The sequence below is a fragment of the Mucor mucedo genome (genome assembly GCF_025094135.1).
Source record: "Mucor mucedo strain NRRL 3635 chromosome Unknown EV154scaffold_130, whole genome shotgun sequence".
Classification (NCBI taxonomy): Eukaryota; Fungi; Mucoromycota; class Mucoromycetes; order Mucorales; family Mucoraceae; genus Mucor; species Mucor mucedo.
Window position 1 is genome coordinate 42999 of NW_026252414.1, and position 20481 is coordinate 63479.

The window sequence follows — 20481 nt, forward strand, 5'->3', positions numbered from 1 at the left end:
CCAAAAAATGCCATTTTCTCCTCACATCTTTAACCTTGCTGGGCTTCCGTCTCAGTTCCAAAGGTCTCCAGATCGACAGCAGTAAAATTTGTAACCTGGATCAACTTCCACCGATTACCAACAACAAAGCTCTTATGCGAGTACTTGGATTGTTTAACTTTTTTCGACGACACATTCCTAATTACGCTTCCATATCCGCTCCATTGGATAAGCTTCGTAGCATTAGTGACAAACGGATCTTTGCACAGACATGGAACTCCACTCACGACTCAGCCTACACCGCTTTAAAATATGCTATCACACATGCTCCGGTCATTTCAGTCATGGATACATCCTTACCCCTGCGTGTCAACACGGATGCTAGTAACTATGCTATTGGTGGCTTCGTATGGCAGCTTGATCGACAGAATATTGTTCGCTTCCTCGGTTTCGCTTCACGGTCCAAAACAGCTAGTGAACGTAACTACAGCGTCAATAAATCTGAATGCCTCGCCATCGCCTACATGTTTCAACGCTATCACTCATGGCTACATTTAACTCCCTTTCTCCTCTTCACGGACCATTACAGCCTCACGTTCCTTCATTCTCAACGATACTGTTCACCTCTACTTCAGAACTGGTACACCACCATCTACTCTAAGAATTTTGAAATCGTCTACATTCGAGGTTCCGAAAATTATCTTGCTGACATGCTCAGTCGTCTATTCGCTTCCCCAGAAGTTGAACGTCAGATGGACAATCACGCTGAAGCTAAACAAGCTAAGTTATTTAACAAACAACAACACACAAAACAGAGGGGGGCGGTAGAGAAATCCACCCAATTTTCTTCTACGTCACACGACGACAACGAATCCAGTCGCATTCTTGTACAACGCGCATCGGAACTAGCCGACCCCATGGTGCCTCCACCTGATCAACGTCGTGCTATCATCGAACGTCACCATCTCAAGGGACATTTTGGCATCAATGCTATCGAATCCGCCATACGCGACGAACATATTAACTGGGTGAACTTACGAAAAGACATCATCGAAGTTGTAGGTGAATGCCTAACTTGCCTTGCCTTCAATTGGTCGAAAACCGGATACCATCCTCCTAAACAGATCTTACCCACTGCGCCAGGCCATCATGCGGTCTGTGATTTAGGTACACTTAATATCACATCCGACGCCGGCAATAACTTCATCATGGTCTATGTCGATCTGTTCACACGTTTCACGATCCTCCGTGCCTTGCCTGACAAGGAAGCATCTACCATCGCTAACGAACTCAAAAGCATCTTTGCCTTATTTGGTGTGGTCAAAGTTCTCCAGACAGATCGCGGCCTCGAGTTTACCAACCAATTAGTAGCTCAAATGACTCAACAATTGGGCATTGACCATCGTCTTAGTTTAGCATACACACCTAACTCCAACGGTACCAATGAAAGTTTCGTACATATCACTAAACGTACTTTAATCAAAAAGCTACAAGGCGCGAAACAGCAATGGGACACTCTCCTTGACGCCACACAGTTAGAGATGAATCTCAAGGTCTCTCGTTTACACCACTCTACACCCTTTGCGGTTATGTTCAATCGACGAGCTAATGATTTCGAAAATTACACTAACGTTGACCCTAACTGGGATAATTCAGTCATTACTCCTGAACTTGTTTCTGCTCAATATCACAAAGTTAACGAATTCCTTATTCCTGCTTTATCAAAACGTATACAATTGACACAGGAAAAAGACAATGCACGATTCCTCAAACATCATCATATCATTCACAAGAAATTTCCTATTGGTCGACAGGTCATGATACGAAATGTCATGAAAACAGGCAAAACCGATCCTAATTTCATCGGTCCTTTCACTATCCGTAACTACACCACCAATGGTTCCTACGTCCTAGTCGATCAAGCCAATAATCTCCTCTCTCGTGACGTCCCTACATCCCATATTAAACTTCTTAAAGTCAATAGTACCACAACGGATTTCGAAGAGGATGATACCGACTTCCAAGAAGTTCAAAGTATTATCAACCACAAAGGAACCAATCCTACTAATTATATGTACCTTGTACGATGGAAAGATCAATCCGACGAGGAAGATACATGGGAACCTGCACACCATTTTCCTGACAAATTACACATCGAACGCTACTGGGCACGTCGTCAGGCCATTACCTCTTCAGGAAATATTCGATTGCCTCAGACTGTAAATATGCGACATATTCCTAATCGTCAAGAACGCTACGATCATAAGCGAGCTCGCAATAATACACATCACACTACCAATGTTGACCATAGCACTTCAACACAAGTCATTCCAATCAATCACACAACTTCTCGCCAAGAAAGGTACAATTTACACAAATCTCGCCGTCATCAACGACGTGCAGCCAACAATAGTTAGACACTCAAAGTGATGTATCTTTTTCCCTTTTTTATTTTTTTTCCCTCTTGGAGGTTTTTAAGGTTTTTCTGATACATCGTATACTTTGCCCCTTCCCCATTTCTTTTTTACACTTTACCACAATTTTTTTTCTTTTTTTATTTTTTTCAAGATTTGTTTCTTGATTTAAACGGAACTTTTTCCCCTTCTCTTCACTTCATGTTATCCCGGCTACAATCATATCTATCGAGTACAACCCTTCTGCATTTCAGGATTACAAAATCGGTTCTCACCATTTTTCTCTCATATCCTTTACAATCAAAAAATGCTGCTCCAATTTGGGGGGAGGTAATGATATATACACACTATATATCCAGCCTATAATCTACTTGACATTTAATAGCAACCCAGCACTGAAACATAAACCATTAACTGATCAAGATATTAATGTCTCCTTCCAATCCACGCTCCCATCTGATCTTCCCGGATAACAATCTATTTCAATCCTTCCTTATAAAAGGATCCCCTTTTCCATTTAATAAAAAGATATCTAGTTTTAGTCTCAAATAATTTAACCGTTTATTTCTTGGAATATTTCACTGTGCATATAAAACTGATGGGTTTTAGTGCGAACGGAAGGAGCATCATTGATAATAGTTAAACTATCTTGGTTACCGGTGTCTGGATGTATTCAAACATCATTGTCATCTGATAATATAGCTGTTTAGGTAGAGTTTTGCATATATGGTACGAGTCAAAAAAGTTAATTCTATTTTCAGTGTTTTGGAACAAAGGTAAAATTAACTCGGAAAATCAAATTTCCGAAGTTAATTCTATTCTATTTAATTCTATTTTGTATTTTGGAAGTCATCCAATTAACTTTATTATTATCTATGATATTCTCAACACAAACGACAGACAGAAAACCTTTCTTTTTCTCATTTTTATTATTATTTACACACAAGCCAAATCAAATTGAAGCATAAAATTCCATATCTTCAAGCTTAGAATGGTATCGATTCTCGTTTTCAGCGGGCCCTTTAGACCCGCTTTGTGTTTTTCAAAAATTAATTAAGATTTTTGCGATACCCCAAGACGTGGTTATACGGCCGATACACTGACTAAAAGGTTTTTGTTTGTAGGGAGACCAGTGGACTCGGGCACATTTACTAAAATTTAACAGTCACGCTAAAAATACTAATTGCACCCATTTAAATCACCCAGGCAAAATTGATTGGATAAAAAAAGGATGACGTTAAAGCTGGCGCTTTTTTTTTAAAAAATACTTGTTCTTTAATCTTTCAATCTTCCACTTTTATTATTTAAAATTAAAAATGAACACTGATAAAGAAATCTTGAAACAACTCGAAAAAAACAAATGCGGAGCGACAGCAAACGTCTGAGACAATCAATCAAGACGCGAATAATGCCAAAGAGAAAAAGAAAGAATTATTGTCCTGACAAAATTGTATTTGGAGGCTTACAAGGAACTTTGGGGGAGAAAGCACTCTTCGTTGGTTATGAAGTGAAACTCGCTGGATGGAAGTCGAAGTGCATTGCCTTCTTATCTCGTAACGTTATTATCGACTTTAGCAACACTACCCAAAACGAAAAAACGCCTTAAGCCCACAGCAAAGTTGTTATGAAATTCCTTTAGCAATCCTACAAATTTTTCTTACGGATATGTAAACCCAGTCGAGTTGTAATAACTTGACCGGGAACCCGTTCAAAGCCATCGGCATTAAACTCACCCAACTGAACAACAGATTCCAAATTAAGGTTAACGGAGTAGAGCGTGACATACAACAACTGAATAGTGGTACGAAAAAGGTAATATAAACAGCATAATATACTGTTTAAAAGATGTGTACAAATTCTAAACAAACCTTTAGATCGAAAACCGTCGTAACGGCGAAACTTTTTTGGGGGATGCTGAGGCTTTCGTGTATGCTAATTCAAATGAAAGGGCTATTAAAATGATCTATGTGCATATGTAGGTTATAATACAATTATATATAAACGATATATTGATATAATGTCTATTCTACATAGCGTGGACCAAATTGTGAACAAGCCAGTATTATTCCATAGTAATTCACAGAAACAATTCTCAGAGACATCTTTTCTTGTTAAATTCTGGGGTCCAGTTATCGAACTTTTCTTTAATGCAAATGAATACTTTATACAATGGTAAGTTACAATCTGTATTATTAGTTAAGATCATGCTTAATAATAATAACCACTTCTGTAGGGGTGATACCATTTCACGACATTTGACTGTGTCAAATTTATATTTTAAGTTGGACTTCAGAATTATTGTTAAGGATTTTGATAATAATGAATTCGACATCACCACTGGAGAGCTAGCTCGTCATTCGTCAACAACTCCATCAAAAATGTACAGAGATTTCTTAAAGTCTGCATTAACTACCAAGGTTCATCTAAATACAATATTAAAACGAATGCCGTATATCCCCGAAAACCAAATACAAAACGTTGTTATCCCTATGGTTCAAATAATGGGATTATGTTGTGTTGTATATGGAATGAATATAATCGACAAAAAAGTATATACTTTACAGGAGTTAAGTTCGTTTAATTATCCATGTTCGCTCCGTGAATTGAAAAAAGGTGGCATAAATACAATGATAAATGGATTTTGCTTAATAGAAGTAAGTGGACCAGTTGGAATATGATGATTTTAGAAGAAATGTTTAATTTTTCCCCCCTTCTTATTCTATCATTTTTTATTTGACTTTGTTAGTCAATGATTAAAAACATCGAAGAAATGGTCATTGAATGTAGCAAAACACCTAGTGTCGCGATGTCCAGTATTAGGAAAGGAAGAAAATGAACACGATGGTTAAAACGACCGACATTGATGACTATATTTCTACTGCAATAGCTTGTCCTGATTCGGAGAATGAAGATGAATCAGAGGATGAACATTCAGATGATGAAGACCAAGACGAACATCCAAATGACGAAAGTCAAGAAGATCAAGAAGATGAAGAGTAGCTCGGAATAACAATCATATTGCGTGGCACACCCTGATATATTATTATGTTACTGCCCCCTTCATATCAACACAAGGAATTTAGGAAGCGGGCAAGATATACAGATATGATTTTGGGTGCAAGGTTTTACAGGGAGTTTGGTAGCGGACAAGATATACTGATATTAGATTCTAGTACAAGGTTTCACAAGGGTTTTAAATCAAGGCATAATCTAGGACATGAAGAAATGAGTTCATGACATAGGTAGTGTTGGTTAAATGTACAGCATAAGGAAAATAGAAGGAGTATACGTTGCAACCATGGTGGAAGATATTTACCTCCCTAGAAAGAAGAAAGAAATCAAAGACATCCCAAAAACAATAAATACTTTGTTTATGTTCAAGGTAAGATAATCTCAATAATTCTTTAACCCACAAAACTCATCCTTTTCCAACTTCAAGGAATCCCTTGGAAAAACTGGCTGCTGAATCTACAGAAGGTTTTGAAGTGAAACTGTCAGTTTCGAGATTGAAAGGTGTACCAAGATCGAGAGTACATCAAGTGGAGGCTCCCTGTAAAACCCCTCGTGTTACGTTCTCGCCAAAGCCAAAAAAGAGAAAGTTGAATCCAAATACCCATTGAAAATACCTATAAATGTACAACTTTTCTCAAAGTAAAAAATAAAATTCATTTCATTCAAATTTCTATTTTTCCACCAGTTTTCTTTCTGCTGTCATCAAGTAACTATGTATATTCTCATTAGAGTGTTAACTTTTTATTATTATCCAGATGAATTCCAACTTGTTCTGTCCGGAGAGACTAATCCTGGAAAGTTGTATGAGCCTGACGTGTTGTCTAGCTGCCTTACCTTCTGTTTGGACAATAACTCAAGATGCTTCTTTATCCAGATTGTGGTACCAAAGATGTCGCAATCAAAGGCTATGATGCTGAACCCGTGGCGCGTAGAATCATTTGTGAAGGGAGGTACTTTTTTTTTTGTTTTTTTGTTTTGGGTTAAAACGGTGGCGGCAAATTTATTAAAATTTGTAGGATATAAATTGATGCACAGACTCATCATCAAGAAACCTTTCAAGGTACCGAAGAGAAGGTTATTAGACAGCTTCCTCCTAATGTCCACATGTTGTTTTCAGCAATATTGTCTCATAATTCTGTATTCGAAAAGCTCATGGATACCATTCGACGTGGTATGCAGAATTTAAATGGCCTTGTCAGAATTCAAAAGCCCTATCAGAAATACATCACAAACGTGAGGATGAATACCAACAGATGTACCTGATTTCTGTAAGTGAGTACCAAAGTAAAAGAACGCCATTCCAGCCACATATTAGTCCGTTTAATCGATTTTCTTCTTTCAATGATCTTATGAAGTATCCTGGAAAGGTCCCTTCTGCTCCTTACATTATCTTTATGCATATGCAAAACATGAAAACATTTATTCCGTTGGTAGACTTTCTGGAACATCGTCAAAGGTGGTCCATAATCACAGGTTCAACAAAGAATACTGTTTTGCATCAATAATTTTCCTACCTTTACTGGTTTATACACCGTCACCAACAAATACGATGTAATCTGCATGATGGTATTGACGTCAACAAAAACTTTGGATTTATTAAAGGGACCATTTGAAAGAATGCTTAGACTACTCAGAGAAAATAATCATCAGAAACTAACTGTGTACTTCACAGATACTGTTGATGCTGATAGAAATTTCTTGAAATCGGAATTACTCTCATTAAAAGAGAACGTTCAAACGTACCGAATACCATAACAGTGTAGTGGAAAGATCATCCAGCCTTCCCTGCCTTAATGACTTGTTTTTGTCTGTTACTGTTTATTTATGTAAAGATCCTACGACTATAAATAACATATGTTATGAACCATGATGGTTATTGATCGCAGAAGTGGCTACAGGGTATATATTTGTTTTGATGTGTAATGGACATGCATGGCAAGTGGCCCGTCAACTAAATCAAAGCAATTGGTATTTGCCAAATCGATTATTAAAACTATATGTACGTAATACAACTAAGTCGGTGTATATGATCAAGAGATCTATTCCCTGTAGGACTGAAGGAATTGTTAGCTTCTGAAACATTTGTCAAGATTGGTCGCAGCGTAGAGGTCCATCAAAAAGTGAATAGATAAAGACTATGGTGTTGGATACAATGGGGGGTTTTGGATCATCATCGCATATGCTTACTGATATCGATCGGAAAAGACATCTCTTTGGCAGTTCTAACTGGTATAGTTCTCAGTTGCACTCTTCCCTAAAGGAGATGTCAGAACAAGCAAATGGGATACCATTACGCTATCTGCTGAGCATATCAAATACACTGCTTTGGATGCATAGGTCTCTTTGGAGATATTTAAAGAAATGAATAACCTCCCTCATGTCAATCAAAAAGTCACGCCCTTTAAATACGGGAGCTCACGTTGCTATCTACACCAGCTCTACTTGTTCCGGTAGCCTAATGTGCATGTGTTTTTGTCGTTGATCATGAGGATAATAATGATTTCTTTTTTAAGAAGTCATCAATTTGAGACGCATGCCAATTTCAAATATCGTAATCAGAAGAAAATGCATCATTGTTATTACCTCCGTTGTCAAAAGAAACATGATTGCAGAATACCACAACTCCATACGTTTACGAAATGCTTAAAAGAAATGTTGCTTGGTAACCTTGAAAAAAATAGACGTCTGCGGATAAGGGTAGTAACGCTCAATTTCTTTTGGTAGTTGAAGCATCAAACTTGAGAGTGACAGCATCGGTTGATGCCCTGAAGCAATATCCTCTTCTATAGAGAGAGAAGATATAAAATCATAGAGAGAGAGTTGATTGGGTGAAAATTAAACTACAGTCATGAAAATAAATAAAAAAAGCGCATGCTTTTTTTTTTCGGTGCCTGTCAATGAGTTTATTTTTTTTAAACAACCGAATGAATTTCCAAGCTCCACGTTTTTTTGTTGAACCCCATAATTTTTTTTTTTTTATAAAATCACAAGCAAAAAAAAAAAAACCTTAAAAAAAAAAATTAAGGGACCTTTTTCTTTTTTTTACAAATACAAAAAAAAAAAAAAATGTTGGGTGAACAAACTACTGCTAATAATGTCTGGGATAGCAAGACACAAACTTTTCATGGTGGTCAAGAACATCGTTTTATTAATAACTTTGTCGAGGATTTCAGTGTGACAACAAACTATCTCGGTACACCTCCTCAAGCCCTCGCCGCTGCCAAACAAGCCGTAAGTCTCTTTTTTTTCATTGACATGATGACAGCTCTTTAAAAAAAAAAAATTTTACTAGATGGGCGAGATTCATCATTACCCTGCTGCTAATCAAGAACCTGCAAAGACACACTTGGCTGAATTTTTATGGGGTAAAGACTATGCTGAACAACACGGTCGTTTATTGATGGGTAACGGTGCCTCCGAGTTGATTGATTTGGTCGTCCGAAAAGCTCTTTTGGCTGCTGCCGAAAGAGGTCAAACCCAGCCTACTTGGAAGGGCAGTCCATGGAATGTTCAAGTGAGTCTACTATTATATATATAAAAAAAAGAGAGAAAGAGAGACTAAACGTTATATTTTGTGGATGACTAGTACAGAGAGTATCAACGTAGTGCTGAAACCAACGGATTCAAGATTTTGGAACCTTCCAACCCCGAAAGAGCTGACATGGTCTGTATTGTCAATCCTTGTAACCCTACAGGTGATTACTTTTCTGTCGAACCCTTGAAGGAATGGATCAAGAACAATGTCAAGTCTGGCGGCAGTGTGATTGTTGGTATGTAGGACAAAAAAAGATGGGAAAAAGGGGGGGGTCGATGTTTAAACCTAAAAGACTTACACCGGATATTTTATTGAAAATAGATGAGTCGATGCAACCTTGGCATTCTGCTGAATTCAGAAAGGATTCGTTAATTTCTGAACACGCTTATGCTAGAGATATGTGGACTGAAGAACAGGTATCTGTGCATGTGATGCACTCATGGACAAAGATCTGGTCCTGTACTGGACTCCGTATTGGATCTGTGATCTGTCCTACCACAGCACACTGTGAAGCCTTAAGAAAGATCCAAGTCCCCTGGTCCGTCAATGGTCCTGCCCTTGCCTTTGTTGAAGCCGTTGTGAACGAGAAAGATTACTTAAATGAGACCTGGGAAAACACCACACGTTTAAGAGCTCACTTGATTGACCAATTAAGTAGTCTGGAACAATCAAAGGAGTGGGTTTATCACGGTAAGAAATTCTTGAGTTGGGTCTGGTTAGATATGAAGTCAGAGGCCATGGCAGAAAGAGCCATTGATTTAGCTCGTGCTGCTGGTGTTCCCGTTCGAAGTGGTAAACCTGGTTACAAGTGTAATTCATTCATTCGTGTTGCTGTGCGTAAAGAAGCAGAGGTTGCTGTATTAATCCAAGCCTGGAAGTCCTTGTAAATAAATATAAAAGAAATAAATTGCATAATTACACACATACACATATTTTGGCAACAAGAATTTCTATTTACGGCCTATAAAATAATAATTGTTTAGTCCAGGAGAAAGGAATGGTCTAGGGACTCATATTTCATTTATTATTTTAGGCAACAAGCAACTAGCTTTTTTTTTCTGTATATAATGCTTATATATTTATATCTTTTCTTCTTCTTTTAAAATTTAAAATACAAATGCTTATTCTTCTTCGTCTGGCTTCTATTCTATTGTTTCTCAGCTTTATTGCATGCTCACCCCTCGAAACACGAGGTTTAGGTTCGAGACTGTTGAGAGGTGTGAAGGCTACTTTATTTTCTGGTGCGGGCACATTTTATGAAGTAGGTTCAGGATCGTGCGGTGAATATGATACCGATGATATGTTGGTGGTGGCTGTCAATAAGGCTCAAATGCAAAATGGTAACAAAAAAAAAAAAAAAAAAAAAAAAAAAAACTATTGTATATCATGATTTTTACTTACTTTTCAAACCACTAGGACCGAATCCAAATAACAATCCTCTTTGTCAAAATACGGTGTTCATTACGGGAAACAGAGGTAGCACCTCTGCTCGGGTAGTTGATACATGTCCTGCTTGCCCACAAGGTAATTTTTTATTTCCTCGCATCATAAATTCATTTCACTAACAAAAGCATTTTGATTTTTTTTGCAGGTGCACTTGACATGTCGCCCAAAGGTAAAAAAAGAAAAAAAATTCAAAAAAAAAACAATAGAAAATAACGCTCACTTTTTCATGTAGTATTTGAACTTGTATGTGGTTCTTTATCTGCTGGTGTTTGTACTATAAGCTGGAGCTTTACATAAAAAAAAAATCTGAATCCCATTTGTTTGTTCCTTGAAATTCATTTCCTCGCACAATTTTCATAGGCTTAAACCCCTTTTTATTTTTATAAGAAACACACAACAGACTCACGATACAATTGCCTAACAACCCGCACAGACACAGACATTCAGAGTTTCACAATTTGATATATATGCCTAGAATAATTTTCAGTTTTTTTTTTTTATTTCTCCTCTTTCTCTTTTCTTTTCTGCAATAAACAAAAAAAAAATGTCTAAAAGTACAACCAAAAACTCTACTGTGCTTGTACCCACGATTTGGAAACGATTTCCTCATCGTATTAAAGGCCTTTTAAAACGAGATATTTTCTATTCAAATAGTCCACCACCAACGCCTCCTCAACAGCCACAACAGGTCATGAAGAAGAACTACAATAAATCCTCTTCCTTGATCTACCGTATCTTCCCCACCAAGTCCTCCAAGAAAAAAAAGGACAGCAAATTCATCCAGCATAATCAATGGGTGAACAATCACGATTGTCATGTGGAGCTGGATATCTGTCATGAAGTACCTTTACGTGCCAACCTCATGTCGCTCTTCCATTCCCAAGATGATTGGTCCTTACCCGAACGCTTTGATGGTGTCAGTCGGGTTTATATTGGCACCTTGGGTAAAATACGTCTCCTCAGTCTCTACTCTATGGAACAACAAATTGCCATTCATCACCTCTTATCCGGCATTCAATCCAATTCTTCCCGTAAGAAATTACTTACCCTTCGTGCAGGTCATGAAGGCTCCTTTCAACGCGATTTTCATACATTGCTTTCTGGTAAAGTACATGAATCCTCTCTATTAAATAGAAAACCACGTCGTACGCGTTATATCTTTATGTTGCTCAGTACACCTACTTCTCATATTGTTGATAAATTACATCCTGTCTCGGATGCTATTGCTAAATTACGTAGACCTTATGCCGAAACTATTTGCGTCTTCAATTCATCCGAGCTGGCTTCCCCTCCTCCTCCTCCTCTTATTCCTCCTGTGTGTGTCGAACAAGAGACTTACAAGTGTGTCTCACCAGACTATCTCTTGGATCCTGCTTCTCTACGTGGAGGTCGTCTGTCTCCAAACTATAGCAGAGCTGCAAATAGAGAAAACGATCATTACAACCAAGATGCTTCATCCATTGCTCCATTCATGGCTAAAATACAGATCCAAACCAATTAAACTTTCATCATAATAAACCCACTCTATGAATACTTTTTCTCTCTTTCTCCTCATCAATTAAGCCCTGCCTTGGAGGTGCTTGAGGCAATAGTAAGAACATGTCAAAACGACGTGTTTCCTTACCTTTTTTTTTACTGTGATCGGACATTGAATATGCAGGCTTAAATACTTGAAATTGGTCAAATGATCGAACTCCAATTTACAAATAATTTGGCCAGCAATTATAAATATTCTTTATCCAAAAATTTAGGGAATACATTGATAAATTATTGGGTGGGGTCTTTAAGTGAGTAATGATGAAGTATTTAATCAATAATTCTAGTAAGTAAGACAGAGAACTTAATGACATCGAACTTAGTATCTTTATTAAAAGTTAAAAAAAAAAAAATGATATATACAATGATCTACAGTAATGCATTGGTCTTTTATTGTCTAAAACTGCATCTATTATGCTATACCTTCTAGAGTAATAATAATTCTTGAATATCCTTAATAATATTAAGGCTATTTTGTAATAGTGCCATTTAACAAATTATTAGATAGAGACAATATTAACTTGTGTTTGCAACTACATAAAATAAAAAAATTATTTTTATTTACTCTAATACAGGCAGAATAAGACAGCGGTGGTATCATACTCTTTTTATTTATATACAAGGGATAACAATTTTGGCCCAAAAGAAAACCTTAAAGTGAAGTCGATTCATCCAGTATTTATGTTCGTCTTCAAATTTCATCAAACCTCCAGAAATAATTGATATTCTATCCAGCAACAGCATGTCCAACCCAGTATAATTATCATGAACGAACTTCTTTGAAGAGGTATCACAATTTGTAGACCCGAGATCAATAAACGCATTCTTAAGAAGCTTGTAATGTAGATTGGATTTATTCGCGTCTTGATTGTTCATAATAAAGGTATTCAAAGAGGTCGTACATATATTAAAAAAGGGATTGGCTAGAATCCTACCAAAATTCCAATATAAACTTTCAAAGCCTATTGCACTACAGAGCATCAAGGCGTTTTCAAGAGACAAACATTATTAAGCGAGCCGCTTCTAATATCCGATTGTGTAAAGAAGAGAATAAAAGAAAGTCTTGCGTCAATGGCATGGGAAGCCAACCGAGCTCTGCAAAATAATCTGACCAGATACATACATCACAACAAAGTCCCAAAGATGTAAGTAGCCGTGTGTCAATCCTTCTTCATATCGGAACCAAGTCAGGTCTCTCCATCTAGATGCCTCTTATTTTGATGAACATTATTATGCGAGCCGCTTCTAATATCCGATTGTATAAAGAAGAGGATAAAAGAAAGTCTTGCGTCAATGGCATGGGAAGCCAACCAAGCCCTGCAAAATAATCTGACCAGATACATACATCACAACAAAGTCCCAAAGATGTAAGTAGCCGTGTGTCAATCCTTCTTCATATCGGAACCAAGTCAGATCAAAATAAGGAACTGTAGTGCTAATAGGGTATGCGGTAATTCAGAGCTGATAAACCATAATTACTGTGTATTCATTTAATGACTAAAAAGTGGATCGAGGAGTAGAGTTAAAAACAAAAGTAAGAGTGAGTTGGATACTTTGACCTGGCATTTATATATTTGCTGATTAGTTCATTCTATAAAGGAATAAACAGCTTTGGAGCAAATCAATCCACAATAAGTACTTACAAGGAAACTCCAGTAGGGCATTTGTTAATTTAGCTTCAAAACAGTAGCGCTATAGTGAGCATCTAAACATGACAATAATTAAAAGACAAAGGAAGGAGATGCAAGATTTTTTTCAATAAAGAAATAATACCTCAAATCGGATATTTAAAAATCAAATACTTCACCCTTTGCTGACGTTCATTTATTATCAGTCATTCATTTTATTCACCAAATAAATAATCTCTTGTGAGAGCTTATAACATTATGGATTATTCATACAGATTAAAACGCAACAACCCTTCATTTAAATATTTTTCTGATCATCCTATTACCGAATGGTCTTTCGCAAATTATATCCGTTCATTAGATGACGGCAAAATAAAACCAACAAACTTTACAAAAATCAGAAATAACTACATATCCAATATGAAGAACTCTTCAAAAGGGAAACGCTTTTCTTAGGGACAGCCAATTTTTCCTTAGGGACAGCCAAAGTGCACGTAGTCGCAACGTAAGATCTATGGTTTGGATGTTCTGTAGACATGGGAACAAGGATATACAATCAAAAACAATGTAAAAATTACAAATAAATGTACATCAAACGATTTATACTTATTTTGACAATTCTATTATCACTCTTTCGCCTTTGAGCTCGTTTGAATTAAATCTTACGCAGAAATATTAATGTTAAGTCCAAACGAGAAGCTGAAAGTTAGCTTTAAAATACATATACTGGTTTAAACTATGTTAGTTGTGATAAATGTGTATGTATTTTAAGTTATTAAGTTCTATTGACCTCTTGATATCTATTAAAGTATCATAATCCCAACATTACGACTACGTGCACCCTGGCTGTCCCTAAGAAAATTTGGCTGTCCCTAAGAGACCCGAAAGGGAAATGTCTAGAACTCCGTATTTTTTTCAAACGTATTTTTTAGAATCACGCGATGGTCTACACGTCGATTGACATGCCATATCATCTAAACTTCATGGGATGATCGATTTCTGTTTTCCATAAAATCTGCTTCACTGTCATTACAAGCTACTATTGGAACGCAGATAGACAATTACCAAGCTCTGACTTGCTTGGGAGGTTTTTGCAAGTGTTTCTATTTTAAGTAAAGGCTCAAACATTATGGATGATAAAATAGACAAATGAAATCATCTTGACATAAGCTTGTTTATCAGCCTACAAATAAAGCTGGTTCACACACTTTATTATTCTTCTTTTCTTTTCCCTTAACATACTTCTTCTATTTTATGAAAGTAACCGATCACGTAGAAAGGTTTGTTTAGTAGTGACTCTTGTTTCTTTGAAAAGACAACTAAATTGCAAAAGATATATTGATATTGCGGCTGCGGCTAGTCTTTGCTATAGGAGGGGGACCTCCTATGCAGGATTCTTGAGTTCTTGAAACTCACGGACTGTGAATAGCTGTGATTGCACAATAAATAGTTGTAATCATACTGGCATGCTGGTCTTCTGGCCAGAATTTCTGTAAGTAGTATAAAAAAAATACGTTTGAAAAAAATACGGAGATCTAGACATTTCCCTTCAAAAGTCAAATGATGTGCCGTATTTCGTGAAGGAAGAAATTCAACGCTTATTATCCTTAGAAGAATTCCTTGAAGAAGAGTCTTCAAGCTTCAATGTTAACATTACAGCACATGATTCTAACTTCTACAATGCTTCTGTCTCAGGTACTCTCAATTTTAACCAGCAACAGCAATCAGCAGAAAGTACTCAGCAGCAAAAAGATATCGAGCCTGCACTAAACATGGAGCATTCTGCTTCTGGTCAGAGCGATGAAGAGGACAAAATTCCCTCCGATTTATCAATCGACCACCATCCAAACCGCACTTGCGAGTACAGTCTTGAAATCATAGGTTCAGATGAGGACAAAGAAGAAATAAACTCAACCAGACGTGTGAAGACTTCAAACGAGTCAAAATGAATGTTAAATGATATCTGTATCTCTGATTTATGCCTTCGTTTTAAGGAGGCATCCTTTAAATTGGCTAAGGGCACTGATTCTTCACGACTATCTGATATTCGTCTTCTCAGCTTAAATGATATTTATATATTTGATAGAAACTTTTCGTCTTCTGTTAGCAAATATTTTTCGACTCAAGTCCACACCATGCTCAAACCGACTTTATCTTTCGATGCTTATCTCCCTACAAGAGGATTAAATTGTTACAACTGGTGCATGGATTTCGAAGTATCACCTCCCGCTGATTATATCACTTCAATAACCCTGTGTGCTGATTTACGTAAAGAAGCTTGTGACAATAAAAATTTCTTGGATATACACACTGCCCAGATTTTGACTCAGATCCTCCCAGTTCTAGTCAATGGCCCTCCTGAAGACTCAACTGAAGATAGTTACGTACACTATTACCTCTCACCACTACTGTCATCGGTCTTTTTAACTGATCCTCTGTTAAAGATGAAATGGGCTAACGGCAAGTTAATGAACGATCAAAGTCAATACAAACCTGATTTTCTGGTATACAATATTTTCGGCAGCAGAAGGTGTGTAATTATTATTGCAGAGTTCAAACCTACCGAGAAAAACTCGTATGTTGAATCAGACCTGGTGAAGCTTGCCAAACAAATGAAGGTGACCCTAAACGAATTGATTATGAATGGTGTTTCAAAACCTGAAGTCTGCGGTGTTCACTGTGAAGGTGAAAATGTGCATACGTATATCATGGACCTCCCCTCTCCCAAGCTCTACAGATTAGTCAATGCTTCTAGAATTAAACTCTTCAAACGATTGGATCAAATCTCGCTTCTCCCAAATGTAATTACACATCACTGTTATGTTTGAAGAATGTTGCCTTAAAGACTGCTACCAAGGTTGAAACTGCTTCGTTGTATAGTTACAACAATTTAAAACGTCCAGCTCCAAATCCACCTGAAGAATGGTTATCAAGTGTAAAGGCTGTCCTCTCCCGTTTACCCAAAAAACAAAAGAAATAAACCCTATATCCTATGATATTATATCAATTGATAATAAACTCATGTGTGTCTTAAGTAGCTAGTAAACTTCCTGTGAACTCTTAGAGACCCCACCCAATAATTTATCAATGTATTCCCTAAATTTTTGGATAAAGAATATTTATAATTGCTTATTAGAAGCTGGCCAAATTATTTGTAAATTGGAGTTCGATCATTTGACCAAGTTAGTCCCATTTTTCTGGGAAACTTAATCTCACATAAGTCTTCAAAATAATTCAAAAAGTCGGGCAAAGTTTTCAAAAATTCGGTACGTTGAATGTGGGAAGCACTGTACAAAAAAAAAAAAAAAAAATCGTCTAAAAAGATATCACACTCGTCTAAAAAAAAGGACTCGTCTAAAAATATATCGCACTTGTCTAAATTACTTGGGCGAATTCGTCCAGAAAATAAATGAGATCGTCCAAAAATAAATAAAAAAAATTGCGAAATCGTCTCAATTTCAAGTAAAAATACTGTATATACTTTAAATTCAGACGAATGAAATGCTCGTTTGAAGGTTCCCTGAAGAGGCTTAAAAGAAACCAACTCAAATGTAAGAGCCGTCGTTTATATTGATAGTAGACAAAGCTACCCTTGCTTAGAACTAGTCAAAGCTATTATATATGAAAAGTGTTTCTACATGGAGCTTATTGGCTGAAATTTTTCTATAGAGTTCGGATTATTACAAGTAATGGTAAAAACTGATATTATTATATGGTATGTGTGTATGTTGTAACACAGTATATATTACAATTATTATTATTACAATAATAATAGCTTTTATATGAATACTTTGCTTCCTAGCGGGTTTTTGTGTTAAATGGTAATCGTAATCAAATACTCTTTCTACTGTAAAGGTATTCCTCTATAAGACAAAGTACACAAAAAAAAACCTGATGTGATAGGCCATAGTAGCTGATGGCTGAGACATTACATTTTATAAATGATATATAAGCCATTCTACTGATTTATTGATTACTTAAAAAAAATAATCTTTCTCACTCTTTTTCCTCTTCTTTTGACCCCAAAATGAAAAGACGTTTTACATCATCAAATTCAAAAAAACCTTCTAAAAGCCCAAAGTTTAAAGAAAGTAAAATATCCAATAATTTGTTAGTATTTCTTTAATACTTATCATGATTCTGGTGTATAGATGTTATAGTAAAGCGAGATACAACAGAGCATAGTACTTTAGAGCAAGATACTGAAAAGCAAGACACTGTAGAGCAATACACTGTAGAGCAGGATATATTAGAGGACGATTGTGCTTCTTCTTCCTCAAGTAAACCAAAACATTCAAAAAAGTAGAGGAAAAGATCAACAAGAAAACGCCCTTTTAAAGTTTAAAGAAGAGCAAAAAACTGGCAAGGCAGTACAATGCCCCTCGTGCAAAACGAAAACGCACGCACGGTCGACAAGTAAATTGTGTCCAAACAAGAAGATGAAAGAGTCTGTACGTATCCATGATGAGAGAGTTGAACACTTTGTGATCAAGGCTTCCTTATCCAATATTTGTAAAAATGAACAATTTTTTGCAAATATAAGAAAATTGTCGCGTTATACAACCAAATTTCTATTCGTGGGCTCCCTTTTTGCCAACTTTGTCTTTATCAAACTACTTGGGGAAAATAAATTAATCCCAGTTATTGAACAAAGCTTGTTTACAAACATGTTCGCTCTATTGACTGGGAATGGAAAAAGAGCACCAGATTATCTCAAGGAGTACTATACTCTTTTCTGCGAGTCTACAACTCTTGACTACGAGTCGTTAAAAAGCCAAGGCTACTCTAGCATTCTCTCTATTGCTGGAAAACAGTACGAAGTTTTGGTCAGGAACCAGATGCACGAGACGTATGAAAAAAAATCAATCATATATTTTCTGACGACAATGTCTGACAAAATTTCAGACAATTTTTGCAAGGATCTTTCTATTGCTTCACGGAAATCATTGGCGTACTTCATCTACAAACAGAAGCAGGGCTTAAACCCAACCTGGCCATCATCTGTCCCGCACAATAACTTCTATTTACAAATCGTTAGAAACATTGCGAGTATGTGGTCCGAATACCAAACTGTTAAGTGCGATTCCAATACCCTCTACTCCAAGTCACACCTTTTTTTAAAGTGCTTTAATTTACTATCACAAGAAGCCATACAAAATTTATGTAATGGAGGAAAAATCGTCAAAATTTGCTTCCAAAGGGTACGTTTACCGAAAGCTTAAAGAACTTCCGTTTACTGCTGCTATGAACAGAAGAAAAGTTTCATCTTTGTTGGAAGAAACACTGCAATATAAAAAGGATCAATTATTTCATAGCAGCAATCGATCAACTCCAGCAAAGCATTTGTTCAGGGAAGAAAGCTTTCACAACTTTCTCATCAGCAGGTTTTAATAGTTCAAAAGTTTATTAACACGATTAAATCAAGGATCCAAGATAGAACATTTACTCCAGCCAAATACACAGACAAAAGAGGTTACTGTTTTTTTTTTTTTTTTCGATTGCACCCATATATTCATTTCGTACCAAATCCATACAGATCGATGCTCGAGCTTTTTGGAGATTGGTGAAGCAATCTGAAATACCAAACTACCCGAAACAGACGAAAAGTGAATCTGATTTGAATGATTTTTACTATCAGCTATTCAATTTCCCAAAACTAGGGTTCCGTACCAGAGAAAGTCTAACGACAGGAAAAAAAACATTCAAGTAAGCTACTCAATATTGTAATAGTACATCAACCAGTCTCTAACTAAAAATTAACAACAAGCAACGTAATTACTACTGATGGCTGTTCTGTTTCATTCTTCTTCACACGGTTAGCAAAGAGGTCAATAGCCTTAAAGAATAACCCCACAGACTTTGTATCAGACATTTGAAATGGCTGTACTGTTTGGGGACAGTCGATTCAGGAATTATAGACTTGGTTACAGCCGTCGACTCTTCTGGGGATAAGGAGCGGCAAAGGACGACTAGTCTCGACAAATATTATCATCTTTGTGGATATAACCAGGCTAGTTTTCAAAGATATAAACATCAAAGCCAAAACCAATCAGTTTTTCAGCTGATCAGTCAATTACCTTCCTTAAAAACCACAAATTCTTATGACTTCTTACTCGCATCTAAAAAGCGGTTTGTCGACTATGATATCTTATGCAACTATTATAACAATGATAACTGGTAATCCAAATCACTATGTTTTATGAACTAGTGTAGTACTACTTGTATGATATAGGTCATCAAAGTTAAAATTCAAAACTTATATAAAGAAACAAAAAGCAATAGAAGAAATTTGTAAACGTTTGGTTGTTGGAAGCAAAAAGTACGGCCGAGGAAGTAAAACAGGGGTCAAGACTGCTACGGAGAACACCTCCATTCATTATCCCAATGCACCTCAAGACGCAGAAAAACCGCCTACAAGTACTGTAATTGCATTTGGAGACGCTACTTTTTACAGTAGTATGAGGGGAAACAAAGCCGCGACTGTGAAGCTAATAAAAAAGAAGCTTCGGCAAATGCGTGAAGGTACCATCCAAATTTGTTTTATTGATGAATATTTGACAAGCCAAGTGTGCAATGTCTGCAAGAACAGGACCTTAGAGAATGTCTCGACAGCAAAATCAAAACGAAGAGTACATTCGGTATTGAAGTGTAACAATAACAGTTGTAATATCGTTTGGAATCGTGATTTCAATGCTGCGAAAAATATCTTTGATATTTTCATGTTTGCCGCTCACAATAACAACCGAAGACCTCCAGCATTTGAGCGTCCAGAGCAAGCGACATAATTTTTATTTATCACAATTATGTATGATTGATATAACTCCTTCACACACCTTACAGGTAAGCTGCAACATGTTGTTAATTTAAAAGATGTACTAAATCTTTATTTTCTAACACCCATCGACCATAAATTTATACACCTTTCGTTACG

At 36.5% G+C, this 20481-nt stretch overlaps 7 protein-coding genes across 7 annotated transcripts; all 7 read left to right on the forward strand.

Annotated features, from left to right (window-relative positions):
- Window positions 1–4546: 4546 nt before the first annotated feature.
- EV154DRAFT_540142 (uncharacterized protein) lies at window positions 4547–5393 on the forward strand (the record flags this gene model as incomplete). Its single annotated transcript, XM_051604402.1, has 4 exons — window positions 4547–4565; window positions 4737–5047; window positions 5140–5166; window positions 5214–5393. The coding sequence occupies 4 exons, from the start codon at window positions 4547–4549 to the stop codon at window positions 5391–5393; spliced, it is 537 nt and encodes a 178-aa protein (XP_051452862.1).
- A 436-nt stretch (window positions 5394–5829) lies between these two features.
- EV154DRAFT_52172 (uncharacterized protein) lies at window positions 5830–6822 on the forward strand. The gene is made up of 2 exons (XM_051602927.1): window positions 5830–6673; window positions 6761–6822. The coding sequence occupies exon 1, from the start codon at window positions 6118–6120 to the stop codon at window positions 6589–6591; it is 474 nt and encodes a 157-aa protein (XP_051452863.1). The 5' UTR covers window positions 5830–6117; the 3' UTR covers window positions 6592–6673; window positions 6761–6822.
- Window positions 6823–8397: 1575 nt separating this feature from the next.
- On the forward strand, window positions 8398–9929 carry EV154DRAFT_545699 (pyridoxal phosphate-dependent transferase). The gene is made up of 4 exons (XM_051604668.1): window positions 8398–8636; window positions 8698–8919; window positions 8992–9175; window positions 9262–9929. The coding sequence occupies exons 1-4, from the start codon at window positions 8472–8474 to the stop codon at window positions 9825–9827; spliced, it is 1137 nt and encodes a 378-aa protein (XP_051452864.1). The 5' UTR covers window positions 8398–8471; the 3' UTR covers window positions 9828–9929.
- A 128-nt stretch (window positions 9930–10057) lies between these two features.
- EV154DRAFT_471911 (uncharacterized protein) lies at window positions 10058–10777 on the forward strand (the record flags this gene model as incomplete). The annotated part of the gene is made up of 4 exons (XM_051597888.1): window positions 10058–10280; window positions 10357–10464; window positions 10532–10555; window positions 10619–10777. 4 exons carry the CDS (start codon window positions 10058–10060, stop codon window positions 10681–10683), a joined length of 420 nt encoding a protein of 139 aa, XP_051452865.1. The 3' UTR covers window positions 10684–10777.
- A 468-nt stretch (window positions 10778–11245) lies between these two features.
- Window positions 11246–11950, forward strand: EV154DRAFT_524432 (uncharacterized protein). Its single transcript, XM_051603194.1, has 2 exons — window positions 11246–11861; window positions 11921–11950. The coding sequence occupies exon 1, from the start codon at window positions 11271–11273 to the stop codon at window positions 11514–11516; it is 246 nt and encodes an 81-aa protein (XP_051452866.1). The 5' UTR covers window positions 11246–11270; the 3' UTR covers window positions 11517–11861; window positions 11921–11950.
- A 3017-nt stretch (window positions 11951–14967) lies between these two features.
- Window positions 14968–16530, forward strand: EV154DRAFT_606362 (uncharacterized protein; the record flags this gene model as incomplete). The annotated part of the gene is made up of 4 exons (XM_051607533.1): window positions 14968–15022; window positions 15107–15472; window positions 15545–16351; window positions 16381–16530. Exons 1-4 carry the CDS (start codon window positions 15017–15019, stop codon window positions 16528–16530), a joined length of 1329 nt encoding a protein of 442 aa, XP_051452867.1. The 5' UTR covers window positions 14968–15016.
- A 1504-nt stretch (window positions 16531–18034) lies between these two features.
- Window positions 18035–18379, forward strand: EV154DRAFT_393790 (uncharacterized protein; the record flags this gene model as incomplete). Its single annotated transcript, XM_051595148.1, has 1 exon — window positions 18035–18379. A coding segment is annotated over one exon (345 nt), but the record flags the coding sequence as incomplete, so codon positions are not given.
- Window positions 18380–20481: the final 2102 nt, after the last annotated feature.

Coding starts and splice junctions, on each gene's coding strand:
- EV154DRAFT_524432 (XM_051603194.1), top strand. CDS start 11,271: ATGATTGGTCCTTACCCGAACGCTTTGATGGTGTCAGTCGGGTTTATA.
- EV154DRAFT_545699 (XM_051604668.1), top strand. CDS start 8,472: ATGTTGGGTGAACAAACTACTGCTAATAATGTCTGGGATAGCAAGACA. Junction 8,637..8,697: donor TCGCCGCTGCCAAACAAGCC/GTAAGTCTCTTT, acceptor AAATTTTACTAG/ATGGGCGAGATTCATCATTA. Junction 9,176..9,261: donor TGGCGGCAGTGTGATTGTTG/GTATGTAGGACA, acceptor TATTGAAAATAG/ATGAGTCGATGCAACCTTGG.
- EV154DRAFT_52172 (XM_051602927.1), top strand. CDS start 6,118: ATGTATATTCTCATTAGAGTGTTAACTTTTTATTATTATCCAGATGAA.